The following is a 27,984-nucleotide window of genomic DNA, read 5'->3' as shown; positions in this document are numbered from 1 at the left end:
AGATGATCAACTTTCACCATAATAGAAATATAAATTAGAATTGCACCACAATACCTACCATTTTCCACCCATCAGATTATCAGAAAAATTTTTTAAAAACCTGTCAGCATAGTCTGTTCAGGAGGCTTTGAGGGAAAAGTCACTTTCATTTGTTGCTGGTAGCAATGCAAAATGGTACAACCCCTATGTAGGGATACTTGACGATAACAAAATTATACCCGCATTTACCCTTTCACCCAGTATTTCCACTTCTAGGAATTTACCCTGAAGATACACCTTTAACAGTACTGCAGTATATGCCTGGAGTTATTCATTGCAATATAGTATGTAATGGTAGAATATTGTAAACTACCTAAATGCCCAGGCATTGGAGATTGGTTGAATAAACTATGGTGCTATTAGCTGTAAAACAAATAAGGTCAATCTCTACAAACTAATATGAAGTTAATCCTAAGATACAGTTGAAAAAGCGAAGTGCAAAGGCTGTATAGGAGGCTGCCTTTCCTTTTAGTAATAAAGATGAAATAAGAAAGCAAACATTTATCTGTTTAATTTCTTCAAGAAGAAACACAGAAAGGATAAAACAGAAAAAAATGAAATGGATTATCCTCTGAGGAGGTTAGATGGGCTGACTGATAAATTGTAATATATACATATGATGAGATGCTACACACATTGGATGAATCACTCATACAGACATAATGTTGAACTTAAGAAGCCAGACACAAGAGTATATACGATTTCATTTATAAAAAGATTTCTGCATTTTATTATAGGTGTGTGATACCTCAGTACCTTTTTTAAGTTCATTAAAATATACCTGTACCTATATCAGCAGCAGCAAAATCATCTCATCTTAATAATCAGAGGTGAGAAAAAGGTATCAGTCTCGTCAAGTTCATCTATAGAGTGCTGCTTTGTTGTAGTTGGTGGCTCACATCCCAGGTCATGTACAAAAGCTGATTGATCTCACCTGTGGTGTACACTAAGGGCAGCCCGGTGCTTTAGAGCCAGACCACTGCACACCACGCAACAGTTACACAGGAACACGTGTGTGCGTAGTATCAGCCGGAGGTATAGAAATACATTGCCTTCTGCTGCCACTGTCATCTGCAAGCAGTGGGAAGAAGTAAATTCCCAGTTCTAAAACTCTGTTAGGCAATAAGAGTCTCTAAAACAGGGGCTCCAGTAAGGGGGTGTGGGTGGGAGAGAGGAAGGGAGAGAGAAGAGAGATGGAGAACTCTTTTAAGTTGCTGTCTGGTGCTGTAGTTGGCACGAGGGATTTAGAAGCCAGTATTTTCCACCTTTTAAAGGTACGGATCAGAATGGAGGCTGTAGCTAGATGACCATAAAAGGCAAGCTGGGAAGCGGTAATTCAGGCTGCAACAGTTGAAAGAAAAAGAAAAGTGTTTGATTGCATAGGTAATTTAAAGATATTGCACTATTTCAGAGCATGTATTTATTTTGGAATATAGATTTCTCTTGGTGTTGGGGGAGCCTTTGTGACAGTTGGGAACTTTGTCGACAACAAAGCACAGTGGTTTACATTTCAAATGACTACTGAAAGGTAGGAGGAATTAGGCCTTCTTTTCCCTTCCCCCCACTTTTTTCCTTCTTGTGTTTTTTTGGGGGGAGGGCGTCGGGTGTTTTGGAATGTATAATTGATTTACAACGTTGGGTTAGTTTCAGGCATACAACAAAGTAATTCTGATATATATATGTATTTATTCTTTTTCCACTATAGGTAGGAATCATGCTTTTGATGACTTGATTTGGACAGATTCCATCACTGTGTGAAAAAGGAAATACATTTATTCTACTAAAAAGATTTGTTTCTAAGGGATCAGATAGTAGGGGAATCAGCAAATCTTATTGCTACAGGATTACAGAGAAATCTACGATACAGCACATGAGAACTTTTAATACCTTCAAAAACTTTTTTTTTTTCTTAAACAGTTTTCAGCTCATAAATTAGTGATAATCCAAGCATTAAGAGTACTTTTTCCTGTAGAAATGGTATCAGTCATGGATAGATTCCCTGGAAAGCCCTCAAAAATCTACTTAATTCCTAATGCCACTAAATATGGTTTCTTTGGGAAAATGTATTCTGAGGCCTGACTCCCAACAACAATAACAGATTTTAAATCTCCTCTTCCCTCCCATGTAGTTTACCAGATGGGTTGTTTTTCTCCTTCCAGCCAAGGCCACAAGAGCAGTAGGGATTCCAAGGACCTTGATTATGGGGAGGAGCCATCTGGTGACCCTGGCAAGAAGCTGCTAACCCCAGTTAGGGCTCTGGAAGCCAGCCTGCCCTTCCCTTTATCATTGCCTTTGTAGTGGCTTTGCCCCTGGAGGTTTCTGGAGGTTGAGGACCATGCTAATCATTAACTCCTTAGGTTCCTAACATACAGAGCTTTTAGGAATGGCTTAAGTTGTTTTATTTCCTTCTCTCCTGGTGTGTATGTTTTTTGGCCTTTGTACCTTGAGTATTCATTCAGTTAGCAAAATGTGGATTGTATGACCTGTTTCTTCCTTTGCCTATCAGGTAGTGATAAGGATTACTGAGAAGTGGGTAAATACATTAAGATCCTTAGAGGAAAAATGTTCATAAAGTATGACTGCTAGGACACAACATACAGTCTGTCCCACAGAAAATCACATTTTATCTAATTAACTGTCTTCATTGGCATTTGGATTTTATACAGCTCATTGTATTTACCCTCTCAACTTTATTTACTACACTTCCTTTGGTTTAAAGTGAGTTAATGTGTCCATTTAAAGCATTTGTGGTGAATAACTCATAGCATTCAATAAATATTATTAACTCTTAAATGTGAAATCTTATCAGCCAGAGATGTAAACTGGAATTGTCAATGGCGATATATGTTCCTAGTTGTGCTTTGGTTTTTAGTGAATGAAAAAATTAAGAATAAGGGAACCTTAACATTTTTAACCTAAAAGAATGTATTTTGCAGACTTTCCTTGGGTAGTTTGTCAATGCTGCAGGTCCAGGCATAGGCCATCAGTGATTCTAAGGAGACCGTATAGTTTACTGCATTTATTCCTGAGTGAAAAATGTCTTTTCATTTGAATGGTGCCTTTCAGTTGGCAGCATGACAGTGTTCGAATAATTTGTTGTTACTTACAGATTAGGTTTCAACTTTATTGTGTTTTATTGTGACATTATTAACGATTTTCATCATTCTCATTTTTGTCCCTCTTTTCTTTTCTTTCCCTTTTTCCAGTTCTTCCTCCAGTACTGGTTCCAAGACACAGTGAATATAATCCTCAGCACAGCCTCTTAGCTCAGTTCCGGAACTTAGGACAAAATGAGCCTCACATGCCACTCAACGCCACTTTCCCGGATTCTTTCCAGCAACCCAGCAGCCATCCGTTTCCTCATTCTCCCAATAGCAGTTACCCAAACTCTCCTGGGAGCAGCAGTAGCACCTACCCTCACTCTCCGACCAGCTCAGACCCAGGAAGCCCCTTTCAGATGCCAGGTAGGTTGCAGTGTTCAGTGATGTTCTGTGGTCAGATCAGATTTGACCACAGAACAGTGATGTTCTGTGGTCAAATTGTCATCACAGTGTTAAGGCGAAGCTGGGTTCCCTGGAATGGAGAAAGTTTCCAGCCCTGGTACGTGGCACTGCGCCTCTAGAACTCAGGATGCAACTTTGAATGAAAGGGGACTTCTAGCCAAGTAAGCCAGTGTTTTATTTGTCTGGCACAGATGCTTGAATACATTTTTGATTTTTGAAAGGTTTTAAAACAGCTGCATCCTTCTGGGAGTGGCATAGTTGTTCTAGCCTTTGCGCTTGATAAAAGAACGAGGAAAAAAATAGCATGCTGCACACATTTGCTGTTCCCATGCAAGGAAAAATCCCTGTCGTAAGTGCAGCCTCAGAAAAGATATTTCCTGGGGGATCACACCCCACCACACAACTTAATTAGATGCGTTTAAGTGGTGATGTAACCCCAAGAAACATAGACTTTAACAACAAAAGACTTGCATCAGGAGTACTGGAAACCATCTGCTTGTTTAACTTTAACAAAGACAAAAAAACCATTATCCTTCATTTTTAGACTTCTCTGGTGGTGTAATGTTTGTCAAATTAAATGAGTAATTAGGACATTATATTTTTCGAGTTACAGGTTCATAAGCGAGCACCTCAAAAAATGATTAGTGCCCAATTTCTCGCCAGCAGACCTCACAAAGGATACGCCAAGCAAAGATACACTTGACATCTATTAACGTTGCAGGAAGGGAAAATGAGTGGGCGAGCATGTTTAATGTATCACTTGAAATGTTTTTGGGCAGATTTGAATCCGACAGCAGAGCTGGTGTGTCCTCAAAAATTGAAAAGTGGTCCACACTTGATATTCCTATCTTTTATTTATATATTTATTGCTTTTTTACATTTTTAGCCTATTATTTTGCACTTTTTTTTTTTTTTTTTTTTTTTTTTTTTGCGGTACGCGGGCCTCTCACTGTTGTGGCCTCTCCCGTTGCGGAGCACAGGCTCTGGACGCGCAGGCTCAGCAGCCATGGCTCACGGGCCCAGCCACTCCGCGGCATGTGGGATCTTCCCGGACTGGGGCACGAACCCGTGTCCCCTGCATCGGCAGGCAGACTCTCAACCACTGCGCCACCAGCAAAGCCCCTGCACTGTTTGTTTTTCAGTCGAAAATGGTTTAAGATGAGGGTGAGGGATAGACTTGTTTCAAAATCAAACTAGTATCATCTGGTAATCTGCTATCCACCGCACTCCCTCCTGGACCCGCTGGGTTTGAGGAACAGGTTAGTGGTAAGGAGATTGTTTTGGAAGGCTGTGGAGCAGTGGCAGACCCAGGGTGGGCCCAAGAGTGACAAAACTGAAGATTATTGCTTGAATTTACACCTTGTCCCCAGCTGTCAGGGATTAAGGCACAGGCCAAGTAGAGGAAATATGGAGCAGAGAAAGCTGAAGGGGTGGGAGGAGGACCTTGTGGGGAGAGCAGAGCATCACCCAGAGTATCTGGTGCCTCCCAGGGACGCTGATGCCTTAAGTTGTTGATGAAGTTTTCACCAGCTTGTTTGCAGAAATGGTATTGGATTTGGTCTCAGAGGAGGCTCTTTGTCTTCATTCCTGGCTGGAAGTAAAGCAGAGGCAGTGTTACAGCTGCAGGGAAGAAGCTGAATTTTAAAAAGCTGGAGAAAGGGTGGAAAATACATCCAGATCAGGTCCCCATAGTCCTGTCTTTGTGCTCTGAGGCTTGGCTTGTTAGCACCTGGACGGTAGAAGTGGCCAGGTTGTGATACAGCTGGAAAGTCAGTCTGGGAAATCTCTTGAGAAACTCTGAAAGAGTAGTGTTCGCTTTTTCTATTTGATGGTTGCCCTGAGTGGTCTAGAGTACCTGTCCAAGCTATTGGTGGTTCTTTGAGGTGAAGCTTTGTTCCCTGCTCTGTTGTATGTGCTAAGTGGTATGAGGTGAGCTCGCCATAGCCCATGAGGAACTTGTTTTTCCATCACAAAGGATTGTTTGTGGGAAATCTTTATTTAAGAAAGCACAAGACTTGTGTTAGTGTTCTTTGTTTCAAAAATCACACTCTTTGCCTCTTATTTGCCAGTTAGCTGTGAGCTTTCCAGGAGAAACATGGATGCAAATTCTGAAATAGAAGATAGTTGCGACAAACTGATTTCTTTCCTATTATTCTGCTACTAGGGATTTTGAAACTCGTGATTACTATTTTTTTTAATATGGGTACAGAAGATTTTTAAAAAATTTTTATTGGGGTATAGTTTATTTACAACATTGTGTTAGTTTCAGGTGTACAGCAAAGTGAATCTGTTATATATATTTAAGTGGGTAGGGAGAAGGTAGTCCCAGCAGATTTCTTGAAGTCATGGGAAATTCACAGTTGGAGTCAGTAAGTTGGCTGTAATGAAACTCAGTTGATAAATCCCTAAGAGCCCATAGATTTAATGCAAGAGACCCTGAAGCTCCTTTTCTTAAGAAGCCCTGCGTAGCTTTCGAAGGTTTTCCGTCCACCAGGGAAATGATGAAATGCAGAGGCCCTTTTAAAGTGGGTTGGGTGAAAGCATGTTTAAATGCCCTTCTGATTGTTTTAAAATGGCATGATCCTCGGTAGGCAGACAACTTCTAGAACTGGCATACGGTGCTTTCGTCCCACTGAATCTTCACTACAATCGTATAAGATTATTTATTGCATAAGATGGTAGTAATTTTCAAAAAGTGTACACCCAGTCCAGCGCCTGTAGCCTCTAATCTTCCGATGGGGAGGTTGAAATGGCAACTTAATCTCTTAAGAATTTCGGCACCGAAGAGAATATATGTTTTAAGCACGTGTGTTTACCAGAGCTTTTTTCCAAATTTTGTAGCCGATACACCTCCACCTGCTTATCTGCCTCCTGAAGATCCCATAACCCAGGATGGCTCTCAGCCCATGGACACAAATATAATGGCGCCTTCACTGCCCTCAGAAGTCAACAGAGGAGGTAAAATGAATTGCTGCTTATTCCCTTTCAGAGTCTGAAGTTTATCTGTCCAAGTGTTGCTTTCTCTCACAGATTTTTATTAGTCTTTAAAAAGATAGCTATTTGAAAAAGATAGAGCACTTATAGTAAGAGAAGCTCAATGGAAAGACTTCTTTGGATTACAGATAAGCCTTTTATATGAAGAACAGGCACACTGATTTAACTAATGAAGGCCTAAATACAATTGTGCAGTCATCTGTTTATAACTTCAATACTCAATACTTTTGAATTGGTGATAAAAGAGTATTTTTATGTGAAAGACAAAGGATGTTGAGGGAGAAAAAACGTAAAACTAGAGTTTTCACTGGTGATTTCCAAAATTTAAAGTTCGTATAACAAGGCTTTCCAAAAGGTTCTTTGGTCGTTGGAATAGATATTCATAAGCCCCATCTATTTTCTAGGCCTCATCTATGTATAGCTGCAGCTGAAACAAACTAATAGCTTTTGTTCCCTTCTTGCTCTATTTGTTTGTTTCTTACCTTGTTACAAGAAGGGGTGGGAGGCGCATGTTTTTCCTTTTCTTACCCTGAGGAGCTGACTTCTTTTCCTCTCTAGTAGAGGGTGGGTCTTTGTGATCCCTGGCAGTGTCTGAGAGGAGGATGCCATCATCCTGCCGGGTCTGCAGAGGCTTAAGCGAGCAGGGAACTCGGGTAAATAAGCGTTGGGAGAATCCCTGAGCATCTGTAAGAAGTCATGACCACACATTGAGTGAAACTGTCCCCAGGTAACCTCCCCTGGAGGAAAGTGCTTCGCTGGCCCGCTCAGCAGCGGCAGAGATGGCTCATTCAATTTGTATTCATTTAATGCACATTGAAGTTAAAAAGCCATTTCGTTACTAGGTATGTCTTATCTCATTCCTATCACTTTTTAAGTAAAGGTCTGCAGATACCTCAGACCTTGTCAGAGTTGCTGATATCTTTTAACCTCTTAAAAGTTGTGGATGAACTCAAAGAACCTTCCTTCAGTGTGCAGTGTAATAAATTGGAATTTACACCTTTTTAATCTGTAAACATTTCTTATATCTTTTTTATTGGCTGTCTGTCATCTTTTTTATTAGCTCTGTATTTTGATAATCTCTAGAATATACTCTCAAACATAAAATTATGAGTTGACAACGATTTTGGTTGGGGAAAATGACTCCTGTCTCACACATCCTTGGAATGTGTATTTGGGGAACAGAATAGCAGGAGAGAATGGGCACAGCACTGTGAAACAGTTATAAGCCTGTGGACCTGCAGCCATGGTGGCTAAGCCCAAAATGTCTGATTTCAGGAAAGAGACCCTCAATTTGCTTTAAAATTTTTCCTTTAAATGGCTTAAAATTCTTTCCCCATTAGAATAAGTTTACACTTAATATTTTCATGAGGACGGGCTATTGGCCTTGTGGTTGTTATACTTTGGTGGTTTTCCTGGAGCAGGGGTCAGCAGACTGCAGCCCACGGGCCACTTCAGCCTGCTCCCTGTTTTTGTAAATAAAGCTTTATTGGGACACAGCTGTGTTCATTTATTACATATTATCTGTGGCTGCTTTTGCACAGCTAGGGCACAGTTGAATAGGGGCCATAGAGACCACGTGGCCCCCAAGACCTTTCTGGCCTTTTACAGAAAAAACAATTGTCAGCCTCCAACCTGGATGAATAGTCCTGTGAGCAATCCTGACAGCTGATTCAAGCCCTCTCTTAGACTTCCCTGATGGTCCAGTGGTAACGACTCCGAGCTTCCAGTGCAGGGGGTGCGCGTTTGATCCGTGGTCGGGGAAGTTCCGCCTGCCGTGCGGCACAGCCGGAAAAAAAAAAAAAGCCTTCTCTTTATGATGTTGCAGTCTTCTTTAAGATTTGGCACCTGTAAATCACTAAAACTTTGCTCTTTGAAATACAGCTTATTGACATGGGATAACACTTAGCATACAGGGAAGATGGTGTGTGTTTGTGTTCAGCTTACCTGCTTAAGTGTATAAAGCAGTTACTGTATGTGTGGATTTTCTTAATGATCATTTTCCTTATTTTCTTTACCAAATTCTACAGTAAAGCTCATTTTAATATTCGTGGAGGTTGATGTGAAGAACGCAGAGGTCATTCTCCCTTAACAGTTAGAGTTCGTGCTTCCAATGTGGATTTTCTCTTTTTTTTAAGATTGTACACTCAAGTCTTCATAAACCTCGGATCATTACATATTGGCATACTAGATACATATGGTTTGTATTCCTGGAATTGCTAAAGCACTGGTATAAGAGGTTTTACTACAGAAGGAACTTATCTTTAGAACTTTTTAGTTGCAAATGTTTAGAAGCATGTTCTGTTTGGAGATTTGTTAGTCTTAAGAGATTTGACTTAACAAGCTGCATCCTGTCAGTAAAGCTGGGTAATTTCCATTGTTGGCCCATTCTGGGAATGGAGAGACAAAACACACCTGCTCTGCATGACTTAAAGCAAATATAAGGAAGTTAGCATGAAATCTGGATGAGAGAGATATGATTCATCCTGTAAGAATGGCCAGCTGGCAGGATTTCTTCCTGAGCTTGAGGACTGGAGCAAAGCTGTAGCTGTGAGAGTTATTGGCAACCGAATGTGAAGTAAGGTAACTTCTTATCAATAATTAGAAACTGATTTTCATTGCTTTGAAAAAGCGTCGGCCTACTGAGGCGTTGTCCAAAGTAATTCCTCTTTGTGCCAGCACCTTTGGCACATTTCCTGTCCTCTATTGTTCTCTCCGCACTTGTTTTTTCACTTGCCACTTGTTGCGTCTCTTTAGATGGTGAGCCAGGGTCAGTGGTGGGGTCATTTCCATTTTGGTGAATTACAGAGCGTTCAGCACATGCTGCTCGTGTGCTTGCTCAGCCAGTGTCTTGGTTATCTGATGGCCACTGGAGAAAATATCTTCCAGTGAAAGGTGAATGTCGCACTTAGCAAGGAGTGTACCTGCTTCTGAGATCAGAGATGAACTCTATACATCATCATAGCAGTGGCTTCTTCACATCTTCATTCCACGACCCTGAGCCAACTTCACCACACAAGTTTCAGTTTTTGAGAGCCCAGGGCACTCACCGTTGTTGACTCTCAGCTTTTCTTTCTTAAAGATGTTCAAGCAGTTGCTTACGAGGAACCAAAACACTGGTGCTCTATTGTCTACTACGAGCTCAATAATCGTGTGGGCGAAGCTTTCCATGCCTCCTCCACGAGCGTGCTGGTGGATGGCTTCACCGATCCTTCCAACAACAAGAACCGTTTCTGCCTTGGGCTGCTCTCCAACGTCAACCGGAATTCCACTATCGAAAACACGAGGCGACATATCGGGAAAGGTGAGCTTTCACTGGAACCTCTCTCAAAATGTTTGTCTGTCGTGTCCCTCTTCCCCCAGAACTCACCAGTCGTTCCTGGAGTCAATACCAGATGATATACACTTGCCGGTACGGTTTATAAATATTTTTTCAATTTGTATTATCAGGAAGTTCTTCATTTTCCAATCAGCGATTTTTGCGGTCTCCTGACTCATAATAATTATAGCTGGAATAGTGATTTGCTATCTGGGTACACCATTCTATCATGTGTTTTGCCAAAGAATGAAATAGCTGTTAAAAAATTCTTTACAACCTAAAACTAAAAGCAAAAAGCAAATGAAAACAAGTAAACCGAATGTATTTCAAATGAATACCATGACCCACTGGGGAAAAAAAAAAAGAACTAATTCAAAATAACTTATGAATATATAGTATTTGGCTATAGAACCTCAGCCTGAGCCAGGTAAGGTAGAGCGACTGCAAACAAGTCCTGAACTCTTTTTAATAGACTTGATTATTTAGTGGCAGTATGAAGGAGACAGTTATGAAATTTTAAGATGTATTATAATATTAAGCAAATGACTAAATGTGTGGTTGTTGGGGTAAACCTGGGTTTTCACTGTGGAATAAGAAGAGACATACAGGGCTTCCCTGGTGGCGCAGTGTTTGAGAGTCCGCCTGCCGACGCAGGGGACACAGGTTCGTGCGCCAGTCCAGGAAGATCCCACGTGCCGTGGAGCGGCTGGGCCCGCGAGCCACGGCCGCTGAGCCTGCGTGTCCGGAGCCTGTGTTCCGCAACGGGAGAGGCCACAACAGTGAGAGGCACACGTACCACAAAAAAAAAAAAAAAAAAAGAAGAGACATACAAGTGTGGAGAAGGGTAAAAAATAAACCGTGTGGAGGTAGCAGTGTGAGATCGTGATTTTAATAATGTGTACATGCATGTTTATGTACTCCTGTACACGTGTATGAAGGCATATGTGGATGTGTCTCTGCATGCATATAGTTTCTGATCTGTCTGCTGAGAGGGCCAAGAGGCAAAGATACCCAGTAGTAATAAGCACATACCGTGCTCAGACCATCATCTCTTAACTCCATGGCTGCTAAGAGGAACCAGGGCTTTTGGAGAAAGGGCTGACTGACTCCAAGGCTGAGACAGGTAGATGGAAGATGAGCCGAAACGTTCTGTTATGTCCGAAAGTAAACAAATACTTATGCACATGATGGAGGCATTTCCCAGGAGCCAACTTGGAGGGGCTTCCACTGGCCAACTCTGGGATAGTTCGAGCACCAAAATAATTAAATACAGTAGTGAGTTTTAAACCACTGGAAAACCATAGTAATCCATAAGTCCATGCCAATAACAGATAAATAAATGAATGGGGAAGGCTGACTGGTAAATGCAGGGTGAGTTGGTGGAGTTAGAAAGTCCCCATTTTGCAACCAACAGGCAAGAATAGTCAGTGATGCTAAATATAGAGAGAACTTTTTATGAGAATCAGGATATTTTCATGGTCTTTAAGTATCTCCTCCCAGGCTGCCTATTACTGACATGGGAGAATAAAAATCAGTAACTATTTAGTGGAGAAATTGGACAACATCTTGACTAGGCGATGAGAATTATCATCGCCAGTGAGAGGCAGATGGAGGTCGTGAACCTCCAGCTGTGGTGCTCTGAGGAGGGAGTAACGTCACCTACACAGAAATCCAACTGAGCATGCAGATCTGAATCAAATCTCAGGGTGCCTTCAGACAGACCCCAGACACAAAGGGTGAGAAGGGACTGTATTCTTCCAAAATACTGATGTCGAAAGACAAAGGTGTGAGAATGTTCCACATTAAAACGGCTAAAGAAACATGACAGCTCTATGTAATAATCTGCCCCTGGACGTGATCCTGCAGCAGACAGGGGAAAAGTACTACAAAGAGCATTATTGGGGTCAGCAGACAGAATTAGAATATGAGTGGTAGATAAGATAGAAGTATTACATCAGTGTTAAATGCAGTGGCATTGCTGATTATGGTGTGGCTTGTAAGAGAAGACCCCTATTCTTAGGAAATACACACTTAAGTATGTAGGGGTAAAGGACCATGATGAAATGGTTCAGGAGGAAATTATATATGTATCTTATGCTTATAGATAGAGAGATCTATCCACCTAAAACAATCCTGTGTCCGAATGTATACATGTATGTACCTATGTGTGTGTATATGAGGGTGTGTGTGGAAGAATAGAGAGGACAGAGGTACCCATGATGAAGCATATGGAGTGAACTGTCCCAACAGGTGAATCTGGAGAATGGTTGTGTGGGTGTTCTTTGTTCTGTTTTTCTTTGTTGTTTGTTCTATTTCTGTAAGTTTTGAAATTATTTCCAGAGTAAAATTTTTTTAAATGACCTACTATGAAATTTAGAACAAATTAAAAGGTTATTCAATAGGTGCTTAAAAGACATTTGAGATGAAGTTTAACATTGAATCCTGGAAACAAAAACAACAACTCTTAAAACAGGAACTGATAGATAATTCCGTAGTAGGCTTCAGGAAAAAATATAAGCCTAAACTACACATCTAATGATGAAATGTCAGAACTCAGGTTCATATCGTATAGGTATCTTTCTGTGGTCTGTAAACCCCTGAAATTGTATATAAACACAGTTTTGCATACATTTGGAACAGAGGGACATAGTTTTCATTATATTCTAAAGTTGACCATTACTCCAATGTAGTAAAAAGCCATTGTACTCTGGAACATTCCTATTAACAATTAGGAAGAAAATAAGGATTCTGGGAATGCTGTTATTTCAAATTGTTCCAGATGCCTCGACTCTAGTTTTAGAAATTATATATCAGTTTTCTTTAATCTGGCAATAACCAGTTAGCAAATATAATGGAGAGGAAAATTACATTCTCACTAGCAGCAGAATGCGTAAATAATCTGAACCAGCAACATATGAGAATTATGTAAAGAAAACCAAATTTCACTGAGAGCGAAAGAAAATTTGAATAATAAATAGGTAGTCTGTGTTCCTTCAAGAAAAGGCTTAATATTGTGAGAACAGTTTAAGGATATTCATTCTTCCTAATTTAATTCATAGTTTAAACAATCCATGTCAGAATCACAATGTTTTGTTTTTGAAAGTTGGAAGATGTATTCTGCATATTACCCAGAAGGATAAATAAGTGAAAATAGCTAAAATTTTTTAATGGAAGAGTAAAGAAAAAATTCTCAAGGTGACGATTAATGAAAGATTATGAAACTACAATTAAATCGGTGTGTAGAGAGAACAATAGAATAAAGTAAACTCAGACTATACTGTATTTAAAAATTTAATGTATGATAAGTGAAGCATAACAAATTAGTAGAGTCTTCCAGTGGTCCTGCAATAACAAAGTTAGCTTTGGGGGGAGGCTGGGGGTAGGAACCCTGCCCCATTCCACATATGCAAATGGATTAGTGAGTTGAATTATTTTTTAAGGCAAGCTATTGAAAAACTAGAAGAACATATATTGATCAAGAGTGGCAGAGAGGACTTCCCTGGTGGTGCAGTGGTTGAGAGTCTGCCTGCCGATGCAGGGGACGTGGGTTCGTGCCCCGGTCCGGGAGGATCTCACGTGCTGCGGAGCAGCTGAGTCTGCGTGCCATAACTACTCCGCAGTAAGCCCATGCACCACAATGAAGAGTGGCCCCCGCTCTCTGCAACTGGAGAAAAGCCCGTGCACCGCAGGGAAGACCCAACACAGACAAAAATTAAATAAATTTAAAAAAAAAAAAGGATGAGATAGACTGGAAAATGCTTTAAAAAAAAAAAAGAGTGGCAGAGATTTTCTAAGCATAAAAAGCAACAGAAAGATTGCAAGAGATTTGTCTACTTAAAGATTTCAAACTTCTGTAGGTTAAAGAAAAACGGTACCGTGAACAAAATTAAAAGACAAAGGACTAACGGGGAAACAAATAAGAAATAAATTATTTATATCTTTCCCATATGCGCAGCTCATTAAAAAAATAATAAAAATACTAGAACCCCAGAGGAATAAATAAGTAAGAAATATGAACAGTAAATCCATAAGAGAAACACAGATGGCTAGTAAACAGAGGAGAGCGTATCAAGGCTCACGTGCCAATTAAAACAATATTGTTTTCCAGCTATAAATTAGGGGAATTTTGTTGTTGTTTTAAACTCAGACTCAGTACTGGCACGGGTGAAGTGAGAAAGGCACTCATCTGCTGCTGGAGAGAGTGTATATTGATACAAGTGCTCCGGCAAAGTGAATCAAGAGCCTTCGATCCAATGACATAACTTCCAGGAATTGCTCCTAACGATATTATCAAAAATTATGCTGAGACATTCATCATGGCATTGTTATCATAGCAGAAAATTAGTATCAACAGAATGGTCCAATGATGGGAGAATCCTTTAAATAAATTGTTGTAGTCATTCAATGGTGGAGATATGTTAGATGTTTGCAAAGAAAGTTTAATGATACTCAAGACCGAATACGATGTGTATTCACAGTTACTGCCTCTGGGCCTCTAAAGGAGTGATAATGTTTTCTGCTTCTTTATATTTTGCTTTACTTTCTAAATTTTCTAAAATGAAAATTCCTCATTTTTATAATCAGGAAAAAAGTAGCAAACACACACACACCCTTAAATTGTTTTCTCTACATCAGACAGAAAAATGGGCTTCTGCTCCAGCGGCTATTTAATTGTTACAGCAGTCTTAGCCATTGTGTATACATATCAACACAGCACATAGTATTTTTTTTTCATTTTTCTAAAATACTTTAGTTCACTCAAATCATGACAGCCCTGTAGACACAGCCATCAGCTCGACTTGCATTTTTTTCCTTCTTTCTTTCTTTAATATCTTTATGGGAGTATAATCGCTTTCCACTGTTGTATTAGTTTCTGCTGTACAACAAAGTGAATCAGCTATACGTATACATATATCCCCATATCCCCTCTCTCGAGTCTCCCTCCCACCCTCCCTATCCCACCCCTCTAGGTGGTCACAAAACACTGAGCTGATCTCCCTGTGCCATGCAGCAGCTTCCCACTAGCCATCCATTTTACATTTGGTAGTGTATATATGTCCATGCCACTCTCTCACTTTGTCCCAGCTTCCCTTTCCCCCCACTGTGTCCTCAAGTCCGTTCTCTACGTCTGCGTCTTTTATTCCTGCCCTGCCCCTAGGTTCATCAGTACTACTGGTTTTTTTGGATTCCACATATGAGCACATAGTATTTTGGATGAGACAGTAGGTTCTTGCATTGACTAAGCTTTGCCAGAGTTACCTGCAAGGTCCATCACTGAAAGCCACATGGGATGTGACTGTTTGCTGGGTGGCCTATAATGGTGTGGGGTTTTGTCAGAGTGGTTTTTTCCCCTTTCATTTTTTTAAAGGCTGGGTAAGATCAATTTCCTACACTCCTGGCACTCTAGGTCTCACAGGAAGAAGTTTGGAGCAGATAATAGTTGAGTGAGATCAGATTACACACAGTATGAATTACTTTTTCTAGGTTTTTTTCCCCCTGGGCCTTACATCTATTTTTTTTTTTTTTTTTTTTTTTTTTGCGATACGTGGGCCTCTCACTGCTGTGGCCTCTCCCGTTGCACAGGCTCCGGACACGCAGGCTCAGCGGCCATGGCTCACGGGCCCAGCCGCTCCGTGGCATGTGGGATCCTCCCGGACCGGGTCACGAACCCGTGTCCCCTGCATCGGCAGGCGGACTCTCAACCACTGCGCCACCAGGGAAGCCCTGGACCTTACATCTTACACTTCTCAGCAGTACTTCCTCCACCTGTGGTTTTCTAGTTCTTTTACTCCTCTCGATCCTCCCTTCCCCTACCCTAAAATTTTTTGAAAAGCTTAGCTGCAAAATAAATACAAGAGAGCTTATGTAACGAATATGCGTAGGATCCCATGGTCAAGTTCAGCTTTATTGTGCTATGTTTTTAAAGTGAGAATTTGCTCTCAATTCATGGCCAAATAGGCCTTAAGTGCTTTTCAAAATGAAATTGCTGCACTCTGTTACTTATTTTTAAGAGACTTTGTTGTGTTATTTCCTACAACCTTCTAGACATGCATGTTGACATATGGACATTGTATTAACTAATACAGTTAACTAAGATTTTATCAATTGTGCAAGACTTGGAGAATGTCTGTTTATCGAATCAACCACGTAAATTTACATTCTGAAGCTACACGGATGCTTTTCAGCTGTGAAAAGCGATAATGACCACACTCTGTGCTTTGTCTCCCTGCAGGAGTTCATCTTTATTATGTCGGAGGCGAGGTATATGCTGAATGCCTCAGTGACAGTAGTATCTTTGTGCAGAGTCGGAACTGCAACTACCATCATGGATTTCATCCCACTACTGTTTGCAAGATCCCTAGTGGGTGTAGTTTGAAAATTTTTAACAACCAAGAATTTGCTCAGTTACTGGCACAGTCTGTGAACCATGGCTTCGAGACAGTCTATGAGCTCACAAAAATGTGTACTATTCGCATGAGCTTTGTGAAGGTAAGTGAGCTCTGATTCCTCTAGTCAGGGTTTAATGCACTTCCATGTTATATGTAAATCTATATCCTCTTGATATGTGTCCATAGACACCAACTTATTATCTAGACATTTTTAACCTTTAACAAGGATGTCAACTATGAGGAAAGTATCATTGGAATATAGGAGTGTTTGTGTTAAATGTTAGCAGTAGCAGGCTTTAATAACTTTTCCTTATTCAAGTAGCACTATTTTAGCTATTGTAATACTATTAGAATATGTTATTATGTATATATATATATAAAGTATATGCTTTAAATGCATGGTTGTCTTACGAGATCAGTTCTTTTTATTTTTATTTTTTTGTTTATTTATTTTTTGGCTGTGCCACGTGGCTTCAGGGATCTTAGTTCCCTGACTAGGGGTTGAACCTTCACCCTTGGCAGTGAAAGCGCAGAGTCCTAACCCCTGGGCCGCCAGGGAATTCCCAGAGATCAGTTCTATAAACGCACCCCTCTTTTTTTTTAATGCTATGCTTGTTAGTACTTTTAGGACGGAGACACTTGTTACTTTTGTTTCAACAATAAGCAAGTGGTCTTTTTTGTGTGTGAGAGTAAAAGTTCATCACACTGAGATTTATTTTTGATCGGTCAGTTTTTTAGTGGTTCCAGTAAAGCTTGTGATTTTCTGGTTTTTTTTTTTTTTTCCAAAAAACAATAATTTATTCTCAGGTACATATGGGTGGGCAAGGGATGCACTGATCTAGTATGAGTGCCACTGGGGGTGGCTCTGTCCCATATGACACTCATCCTTTTTTTTTTTTAATACATCTTTATTAGAGTATAACTGCTTTACAATGTTGTGTTAGTTTCTGCTATACAGCACAGTGAATCAGCTGTACGTATACATATAGCCCCATATCCCCTCCCTCTTGCGTCTCCCTCCCACCCTCCCTATCCCACCCCTCTAGGTGGTCAGAGCACCGAGCTGATCTCCCTGTGCTATGCAGCTGTTTCCCACTAGCTATCCATTTACGTTTGGTAGTGTGTATATGGCAAAGCTACTCTCTCACTACATCCCAGCCCCCCCTTCCCCCGATTTTCTTATATTCAAGAGTTAATAAGGCCCTTGCCTCAGCGCTAGGATTGTGCTGTGAGGTTCGAGGAGGGTGAAGGTTACAGACATCGCTCACAAGAATTGATCTCTTTTTTGCCTCCTCTTCTGCCTCTGAGAAATAAAAAGTTTTAAGATGCCATCGAAATGGAAAAAAGAAACTCTCATGTCTGATTAAATTTATGAGTCAGAAACTTATTCCAGTGGCTGACTGACGGCTCTGAATCCTCAAAGATAGATTTTCCTCCTCTGTTACTCTGAGAAACAAAACTAATTATATATTTGGGCGAGGCAGTCACCTTTCACATCCTCTCTTCAGAAGCTCACAGAACTTGTTGTTAAACCTGTTCTGTGCTGTATTTATTACAGAGGGTAACTTTGGAACCTTACTTTGTTAATCATCCTTTACGTCAAAGGTATCTTTCCCTGAATATCATTTTTTCCCTACTTCTTTGAGTCACATTAGCAGGTTTTCAGTGTGTTTTCTTGAAACACAATTCAACAGTTTCTTATAGCTGAGTCCAGAACTTTTTAGTATTGAAGGTTTTTTTTTTACCTTTTCAAGAGGCTTACCTATATGCTATCTACCTATGAGACTACAAAGAGCTTTCTCATCCATTAGTAATGTGCACTGTTTAATTGTTGACTTAGCATTTTGACTGAAATGAATTTTAAAATGAGGACAGTGAGTTGCCAGCATTGTTTGTGTTTGTTGTTTTTATTGATATGGAGGAAAGAAGACCTCTTGAGAGTCAGGAGATCCAGGTTCTAGTTCTGTGTGTGTGTGATTAAGGACCCGGGATTCCTTCCTGATCCCCACGTTCATTATTTTTAAAATGGGTGGCTGCAGGCTTCCCTGGTGGCGCAGTGGTTGAGAGTCCGCCTGCCAATGCAGGGGACACAGGTTAGTGCCCCGATCTGGGAAGATCCCACATGCTGTGGAGCGGCTGGGCCCGTGAGCCATGGCCACTGGGCCTGCGCGTCTGGAGCCTGTGCTCCGCAAGGGGAGAGGCCACAGCAGTGAGAGGCCCGCCTACCGCAAAAAAAAAAAAAAAAAAAAAAGGGTGGCTGCAGTTGGGGAACTGTGGTGATCATTACTGGGGTCCCTTGATAAGTCTATTGTTATTGAAGGACCACTCTAGGAGAATTTATGACTCCAATGCTCTAATTGGCTTTCTCCTCAAACTTATTTCTTATGGATTACCCAATCAATTTTAATGATTTTACTTTTACACATTTTTAAGTATTGACTTTTACACAAGTAAAAACCACCGTTACGCTGATAAAAAGTGTTTATAGTGCAGAGATATGCATTAAAAATGTATTAGATTTCATTTATTCAGCAAACATTTTTAGCACCATTCCAGAGAATTAATACAGAGATGAAAAAGCACCTAAGGTGTCTAGCTTCAAGATGCTGATGGCCCAGTCTGTGTTTAATTATAATATAAAGTGGTAAGTATTGGAATGAAGGGTTATGCAGGCTATAATGGACATAGCTAGGAAGCTGGATTTGGAGAGTTAAAGATAAACATCTTATTTTAAACCCCCTGCTGACATGACAAAGGGCAGCTACTTTATTATACATTAGCAACAAAAAATTTACACATGGTACAACATTGTTCTTTATTATCATAAGGACTGCATACTTTGCCCTCTCACACTTAGCATCCTAGAGAAAGGATATAGAACGTTTTACTAATATTAATAGCCAATTTTGTACTATTTTTTAAAGATGATCATTTTTGGACTTTAATATAAAACACATACTTTATAGATTAGTTGCATAGTAAACTCCGCATAGCTGAAAACTCCAAGTCATTTCAGCTGAACAAGTGTTCCTGGAGCTTCTGCTTTGTGCCAGTCACTGTGCTAGATGTTTGAGATCAAAGATAAATAAGATCTGGTCTCTGCCTTCAAAGAACTTACTATCTAATGTAGGAAACATGCACATAAATCTTCTGCTTAAACTTAGCAGTTTGTTGATATATGTACAAATGCATGGATGTTTATACATATGCAGTTCATGTATCACAACTTTCTCTTGAAAGTTCTGATATTCAGATACGTTTCTTGAAATTCCTGGGGTAGGTAGATAGCAGAGATAAATAGAACCTGGCCTTGTCTGACATCCCTCAGGAAACAAGGGTTTATCAGGCCCTTGTATGCCATCATCCACCATACCAGTGAGGTTTTGATCTTTGCAATGGCAAAACTATTTTTCTCTTTTGTACAGGGACTTGCTTCTGTCAGCTTTCATGTCTTAATTCAGTAATCCTGAAGCTGCCTGGCAAGCTACCCTCTCGTACAGATGATTCAGGGCAATGGCTAGGTGTTACTAATAGATTTTTGGATACTTACATGCTCCTGCCAGTTTTGCTTAGAGATTGAAAGGTCAAGCTCTGTGTTTATAGAGACTTCAGTGGCTAAATAGGAAGAAACAGAATGTCAGTTTGTCTTACATGCCTTTTTCCTTATTTCCTTGATGATGAAATGAGAATTTAACAACATCTGTCACAATATTATCGGTGAGATAATGGGCAATAAAAATGAAAGTTAGAAAGTATCTTTATTACAACAGCCTTATAATGTAGTTTGAAACTTTCATTCCCCAAGACCAGTACTTCTTAATCTGGAACCCATGGATGGCCTCTGGGGAGCTGTGAAATTGCCTGCCAAATCATGTGTGCACGTTTGTCTTGTGGAGAGAACCAGATCTTTAATCGGAGTGTCTGATTATGTGAGCTCTTTTTACTTCATAAGTTGAACCACTGAGTCAAACAAGTTAAATGACCTCCCATGTTGTTTCTAGGGTTGGGGAGCAGAATACCACCGCCAGGATGTTACTAGCACCCCCTGCTGGATTGAGATCCATCTGCATGGCCCCCTCCAGTGGCTGGATAAAGTTCTTACCCAGATGGGTTCACCTCATAATCCTATTTCATCTGTGTCTTAAAACGGCCTCGGGCTTCTGCCTCTTGAAAACTATTGAGCCTTGCATGTACTTGAAGGATGGATGAGTCAGACACCATCTGAACTGACAAAGGAGCCTTGATAATACTTGACCTCTGTGACCAACTGTTGGATTCAGAAATTTAAAAACCTGGGTAACATACTGTTGATATAAGAACCTGTTTAGTTTACATTGTAACATTCTATTGTAAAATCAACTAAAATGCATACTTTTAGCAGGACTTCGTGTATAGTTAAAGGAGAGATGGCCAAGCCAGGGACAAATCATCTATTGGAAAAACGGTCCTAAGAGATTCTGTTGTGTTTGGCACTTTAAGGTCATCGTTTGGCAGAAGCTGAGCATTAATAGTCTTTCTGACGTGTGTTTTTATCAGGTTTAGAGCCCATGTGGAGTCTTCTCACATGGGTTTTCATAATATTTTAAAACTATTTGTTTAGTAATGGTTTTTGTTTGTTCGTTTTTTTAAGTAAAGGTTAATCTTGGTGATATACATAGTAATCTTTCTAAAATTGTATGCTGACCATAATGCTGTCAGAATAATGTTAGGCATATGCTCTTTGCTAAATATATATGTACAGAATATTTGGAAGTTAAGAATTGATTCGACTAGTGGATTTAGGAGTATTGGAGGGGGCGGGGGGAGAGGGAAATGACAAATGTAGAATATACTGTAAAAATTCAGTTTGTTGCTTTAAAGAAACAAACTGATGTCTGAATTTTGCTGTGTTTCAATTTTTTAGAGATTTTATCCTACCTTTTTTTTTTTCATCTTCTGTCCCATCCTCTCCAAAAAACAGTTATGCAGCTGGTTAATTCATATAACTGTGAGAGCAAATGAATAATTCCTACTATTCTGAAATTGACTGCCTGTATGTTTCAGTACCAATTGTATGGAGTGCTTGAATTTAATAAGGAGTTTTTATGGAGTTTACAATACAGAAATAGGCTTTAATTTTCAAGTGAATTGTTTGCCAAACCTAGTAACTCTGTTAAATATTTGGAGGATTTAAGGAACATCTCAGTTTAAATCCATTTCAAACTTTTTAAGTTTTTTTGTACTGTGTTTGGTTTTATTTTTCTTCTGCTAATCTTTTATATTCACTTATGCTCTCGTACATTGAGTACTTTTATTCCAAAACTAGTGGGTTTTCTCTACTGGAAATTTTAAATAAACCTGTCATTATTGCTTACTTTGATTAAAAATTTGTTGTTTCCTTTCTTCACGCACAAGATTTTAAAATGAATAAAGCTCACCACTCTCTTGAGAGATTTTTCTCAAATGTTCTTTGCCAAACATAACAAACTAGATGACTGAAAACCTAAATTGCAGAGACAGGGAGACTGAATCATGGAAAGAGCAGAGTCACTTTAAATCAGAAAAGAAAAGACATATGGAACTTTAAAAATTAAGAAAAAGCTAACTTGCACAACCTAGAATTCCAGATCTAAACATACCTTCTCGTGTGAGCAGTGTCTGTGGCGGCCATTATTGGTGAATGCCTCGCAGTCCACCAAAAGTCCCAGTTTCTAAACTTCAGATGAGGATGCAAGGATGAATGTGAAAGGACGTAACATTGGGGGAAGAAGGAGAACTAAAACTGCAGCGAGACAGGATGATCGCTTCTGCCATCTACTTGTGACTGGGATGAGCCCATCCTCTCTCTCTCTCAGCCCCACCTCACCCCCAAAATGGAGTTTGCCCACGAAGGACACAGATTTGGGGAGACTCAGATTCTTCCCTGGCCAAATAGATGCCACTGTTTCTCCTGTACATTTTTGTACCTCTTTCCCAGAGGTATTTATCAGCCCCTTCTATTCCCCAAACTAGGACCAAGCAGAAATTTCTGCTGCATCTTGCTGTCTCCAAAAGCATCATGGTGTAAGTGTAGAAAGCCCTGAATGGAAGACCTCTGTTATAACACACATTCATGCTTTGCTAGGGCATTTCACTTCTGTGAACCTCTGTGTCCTCATCTGTAAAATGGAGATAATGTCGTTGTGTCCTCATCACAGGTTGAGGGGAGGATCTATTGGAAGAAAAATGTGTTTGAATATACCTGGCAAACATAACTGCCATGCAAGTATGGGCTCACTCTTTGCTTTGACCCCCCCGTACTCTGTTTTCTCACTTACCTGCTATCATTCCTGGCACAGGTGATCTGGATACACAGTGGTGACTGGTGAGCTGTAATAAAAGGAGATTAATAAAACTATCAGGCTTCAGCAATGAAGTATAACTGGAAATTGTCTAAGAATAAAGAACTCAGGTCAGGATTTCTCACCTTGTTCCTAGTGGACAGCTATTTTTTGCTTTCCCCGAATTCCTGGGGCTGCCTGCTAGGACAGTTATGCAAGGGGTTAAGTGGTATAGCTATGCTGGCAGCCAGCTTGGAGATCTACCAGGTGAAACCCTCAGATTGTCCAGGAGATTGAAATGTACTGGGTCCACGACCCTAGGAGTTGGCAGTGTGGCCCTCATACAACTGCAATTATTTGTATTTTTGGTGAAATCCTAGGACTGTTGTCATCAGCCATAGGAGGCTTTTAAGTCTCCAGGAAGTTTTTAATTAAAGGAATGAAAAAGTCAAAGCAACCATTTGTTTGGATTACTAGAAAAAATTTAAGCTAGTTCAAACAAACAAGGCAATGTGAACTGTTTTATAGTAGACATGTTTTCTGCCCTAAGAAAGCACTAGGTGGGATGATTAGAAGTGGAGGGCCCTGAAGCCACTGCTTCACTTCACTACTTCATAGAATTAGACCTCCAGCAAGTTTCTGAACTTTTCTGCACCTATTTCCTCATCTGTCAAAACAGGCACTGGGACTTCCCTGGTGGCTCAGTGGTTAAGAATCCACCTGCTAATGCAGGGAACATGGGTTCGAGCCCTGGGCCAGGAAGATCCCACATGCCGTGGAGCAACTAAGCCCGTGCACCACAGCTACTGAGCCTGCGCTCTAGAGCCCGCTAGCCACAACTGCTGAGCCCACTTGCCACAACTACTGAAGCCCATGCGCCTAAAGCCCATGCTCTGCAACAAGAGAAGCCACCGCAATGAGAAGCCCATGCACCGCAACGAAGAGTAGCCCCTGCTCGCTGCAACTAGAGAAAGCCCGCACACAGCAACGAAGACCCAACACAGCCAAAAATAAATAAATGAATGAATAAAATTTTTAAAAAATGTAAAATAAAATAAGGCAAAATGAAAAGCATAGAGGAGAACAGAGGAAAGAAAAATGTTCGGACTCGGCTGAGTGGAGATCAATGAAGGTTTTAGAGAGAAAGTGGTGTTTAAGGTTGAAACTTGAAAGATGGAAGCATTTTGAAACTTTGAGGCAAGAGAACAGTCTGAGTAGAAGTGTGTGTGACAGTCACCCAGCATCTGCCCACCAATTTCTAAAGACCCGTCTCCAACCCACAGGGTTACTGTGGGATTTACCATACAGTATAATGCGATGTCCCTTCTGGCTACTGTCACGTGGTCCAGGCAGGGGCCTGTTCTGGGACTGGAAATAGGGAAGCGGGTTTTTCTGTGCCTGGCTGAAGCTATGGTAAACCTTGGGAATTGTTTCCTGCCATCTCTTCTGCTACCTGTGCTGGAGACAAAAAGTGAGAGAGAGAGGGTTCTCAGGGAATCCTGGTTTCTGGGTCTAGGATTTCCCAAGTGCTGCCATGTTCCTGTTCTTGGCTATCCTGGGACACACCGGAGTCTTTAGGGAGAATCCCCTCTTCTGCTTCATGTAGTTTGATTTGCGTTTTTGTTACCTGCAAGCAAATGTGACTTAAGCAATACAAGTAAGAACACATTTGACTTTTTAAAGAGAGATCATTTTTATAGGTAATTTTAACCAAAGCAGTTCTTGTTCATGCAAGATTTTAAAAGTCCAAGAAAAACAAAAAGAAGAAACAAAGTCACCTGTACTAACCCTTGATAAGTAAGGTTATCCTTGAACTAGGTGATTATGATAACCTGGCAGAGAGATACTCAGCAGGCTATAGGAAATTCAGGTCTAAAGGTTGGTCTTATTAGAGAGGTGATGATTGGCTCCATTTGTTAAGCAGTTACTGGCACCAGTCCTGTGCCAACCACCGTGCAGGATGATAAAAGTAAATCCTCGGCCCTGCCTCAAGGAACCTGCACTCTATTGATAGAGGCAGACAAGTGAATAGGCAATGACACAGTGCTGTGACAGCGAGGGGCCAGAAGGGGATGTAAACGGGACCAGAAGTGTAAGGGAAGACTTATAACAGGAGATGGTGCCTGCAGGCTCAGTCTTAGTGTGCTGGCTAGGAATGATATGGGCATGGGATGGCTGGGGAAGGATGTGAGACAGGCAGGTGGGGCAGAGGGTGGGAGAGCCTGGCATCTTTGGGGGCAAAACTGCAGTGTAGCTGGAGTGTAGGGCAATTTGCAATGGTAAAGGAAGGAATGGAGGGGAAAGAAGGGGACAGGTCGTTAAAGATCTTGTATATGTAATACTAAAAAGGGACTAGGGACTAGGGAAGTCTAGGGACTTCCCCCCTAGAATTTTAGCTCCTAGACATCTCAACCTAGAAGTGGTTATGACAGTCCAGAGTCCAGGAGAGAATCTACGGTGAGGCATACACACAAGGAGCAGAGAGGAGCTAACGACATAGAAAAGAATCGTAGAAACCAAGGGGAGCATGTCAATAAGGAGGATTTAAAGAACGACATGAAGAGAACAGATGCAGAAAGGTGAGAACTTAGAAAAGGTTTACGCTTGGTACTTAGGAAGTCTCTGGCGACCTTAGAAGTTTTGGGGGGTGGTGCATAAAGCCAACAGATAAGGGTTAGAGAGTCTGGACTAAAAAAGTGGAGGCAAAGAGCATTGAATCTAGAAAAGTTGAGTGGTGCGGAGAAGACGAGGAAGTGAATATGGGGGCTGGAGAGAGGACGATATGAGGAAGGCTGTGTTAGAACAGAGCTATCGCACGCCTGTGAGATGATGTGTGCCTCTTCGGTGAGGTCATCCACCACAAGAGGCTAAGGCTGGGCTGAGGAAGAGTGGAAAGGCCACGGCAGGTGCTGAAGAGAGGACTCAACCAGCAATAAGCTCGAGCCCTGGGAGAGCATCATTGGCAAAGCCGAGGTGGGGGACATGGCTTGGAAGTCGATCCCATCTTCATGGTTCCATAAAGGCTCTGGAATCGGGGGCAGGATTAGAGAAAAAGACTGTGGTAAAATTCCCAGAGTCGATTATTGACAAGGCAGTCCTGGGGAAACTCAAGGGGACTAATGACCATCAATGGAACGGTGGCCTAGGTGGTCCAGGCTAAGAAGCAAATGAGGAACGAGAAACCAAGCAGGAGTCGCTGGGAAACTGGGATGAGAACAGAGAGCATGTTTGGTGTGAATGACCACAGCCTGCTCTCCTTCCGTCACTCAGAGAAATTTGAAAATGCTGCATCTCAGACAAAAAATCCTGAACCAAGGCCCTGCATAAAGGGTGCTTTGTGAGGTAGAGTTGTGAAAGTGGTTGGAGGAAAGAAAATCAAGGAACCAAGAAGTAGGCTGAGAGGAGTTAAGTGTGTCATAGGGAAGAACAAATCTGACTCCGTATTGGATCTGTTTCTTTGACTTTGTATTCTGTTGCTGTTGTTAGGAGTTAAGAATGTTGCCTAGAGCCTGAAATATACAGGATAGCTCATCCTCAAGGCTCTGACCTTTAAACGGATAACACTTTTCTATTCACATAGAGAGAAAAAGTTGCAGAGCAGAGAATAATATTTGTCTTGCTGCAGGTTTATAGGAACATCATGACCTGACCTACATGGACAGCTGCAAGAACAAAGGATTCCGGCACCAAGAAGTTTGTAACAACCAGCCACAGCCCCTCCCCTTTGAGTATAAAAGAAGCCTGAGTTCTAACTTGGGGAAGATGGTTCTTTGGGACACTAGTCCACCATCTTCTTGGTCTGCTGGCTTTCCGACTAAAGTCACTATTCCTTGCTACACCTCATCTCTCGATTTACTGGCCTGTCGTGGGGTGAGCAATTAAGAGCTTGGACTAGGTAACAAGTGTTTTTGCCCATCGTTGTGTCACCAGATAGTGCTTAACCCGTGATAGGTACTCCATAAGAAAATGAATGAATGAATGATATGGTCTAACAGCATGGATACTGAGGTCATTTAGGGTGATGGAGGAGACAGTGTAGGGGCTTACAGTGGAATTAGGGCAAGGGACCAGCAGAACTACTGTAGTGAGAAAAAAGACTCCAGAAGAACATCAGTCTTCAAGGGAAGACAAATGGGAAAGAAAGCCAGAGAGACTTAGGAGCGTCTATCGTTTCATCCCAGGATCCGAGAGGGAGCAAAGTGAAAGGTGAAAAGCTTCCTTCTCCCCAGTGCTTGGCATACTTCACACACACAAATTTACGTCATCTGTGTCTTTTAAAGATCCCCTGTGCCTGAGGTTTTGGAAAGGATTTCTGAAGAATTTCTCGCTCAGTTCATAGGGTTCGTGATACAGTTAAATAGGAACGCAAGAAAGAGGAAACAGGTGTGGGGAGGAGTGACGTTGATGAAGCTCATGGGATAGAATTCTGGGCTCCTGGGAGTCTTATTTCTTGTATTTCAGGTTATAGACTAGTTGCTTCCCCAGATGATACGATGTCAACGATAATGTACATAATAAGAGCAGGGTCAGCAAGCGGAATGAATGGAAGACAGTGGGACGGACACAATAGCAGGACAGGAAGATGGTGATCCAAGCTGCTCTGGAACGTGAGGGCAGTCTCCTCCACTTCCCAAAGCACACCAGATTTCCAGCAGGCGAAAGAAGAGTAAAGTAGAAGAGCTGCTTGCCCACTGCCAGCTCTAGGGACCATGGGTGTGGAAACTTCAGGTGATTTCTGGGCTGATACAATACCAGCTGAATCATTTAGAGCAGTAGGTTTTTCTTAAAAGAATATGTTTTGTATATTGCCTGCATTGGGTCTGCAGTGTTTTCTTACACTAGCAGAACTTATTAAAAAGAAATAATTTGCCCAAGCCTTGCAAGTTATTGTACTAGATTTAGATTTCATTACTAGGTTTCCCCCAACATAGTAGATGAGCTGTTAGCCTCCATGTTAGTTGATTTATTTGTTCCATATACATTAATTTTTTTCTGGGAGAAGTGGGATTGGAAAAATTGTAGGTGGTTTACTGAAAAGTCTATTTTTATTGAATCTGTTGACTTTTATCATTCTTAAATGGTTTTCAAGGCAGTGGTCCCCAAAGAGGGTGCTGTAGGGAATCCTGAGGGCTGCGGTTTCCAAGCAGTGGAACTGAAAACCTCTTCGGCAGATCTGGAAGCTCGGTCCCGGCAACTGAGAGGCCATAATCCACTCCAGTTGAAACGTAACCTGATATTAAACAGGCAGGGCTGTATTATATTTAAAAGGGCGGGACTGACTTCTCTAAGGAAGTCTTTGTGAAAAGCTGACAATGTGTAAATTCCCCCCTTGATCAGAAAACCAAATAAATCCAAGTAACACAGCTCTGCTCTCTTTATCCCTTAACAAAGAGTAAGTTTTAAAAAGGAGAAAAAGAGAAGAAAAAAATTGAAATTGAGCTGCT

At 41.1% G+C, this 27,984-nt stretch overlaps 1 protein-coding gene across 6 annotated transcripts in view; it reads left to right on the top strand.

Moving 5' to 3' along the window:
- The window catches only part of SMAD1 (SMAD family member 1), a 77,221-nt gene extending 55,627 nt beyond the window's left edge, over positions 1-21,594 (top strand). For all 6 annotated transcript variants that reach the window (XM_067736763.1, XM_067736758.1, XM_067736762.1 and 3 more), the window contains exons 3-7: positions 3,246-3,503; positions 6,384-6,500; positions 9,616-9,837; positions 16,085-16,341; positions 20,243-21,594. In XM_067736763.1, the coding sequence (XP_067592864.1) occupies positions 3,246-3,503; positions 6,384-6,500; positions 9,616-9,837; positions 16,085-16,341; positions 20,243-20,386 (998 nt within the window). In that variant the 3' untranslated portion in view covers positions 20,387-21,594. The remainder of the gene's footprint in view (positions 1-3,245; positions 3,504-6,383; positions 6,501-9,615; positions 9,838-16,084; positions 16,342-20,242) is intronic.
- Positions 21,595-27,984: the final 6,390 nt, after the last annotated feature.

The sequence above is a fragment of the Pseudorca crassidens genome, chromosome 4 (assembly GCF_039906515.1).
Source record: "Pseudorca crassidens isolate mPseCra1 chromosome 4, mPseCra1.hap1, whole genome shotgun sequence".
Classification (NCBI taxonomy): Eukaryota; Metazoa; Chordata; class Mammalia; order Artiodactyla; family Delphinidae; genus Pseudorca; species Pseudorca crassidens.
This window is presented reverse-complemented; position numbering and strand designations above follow the sequence as displayed.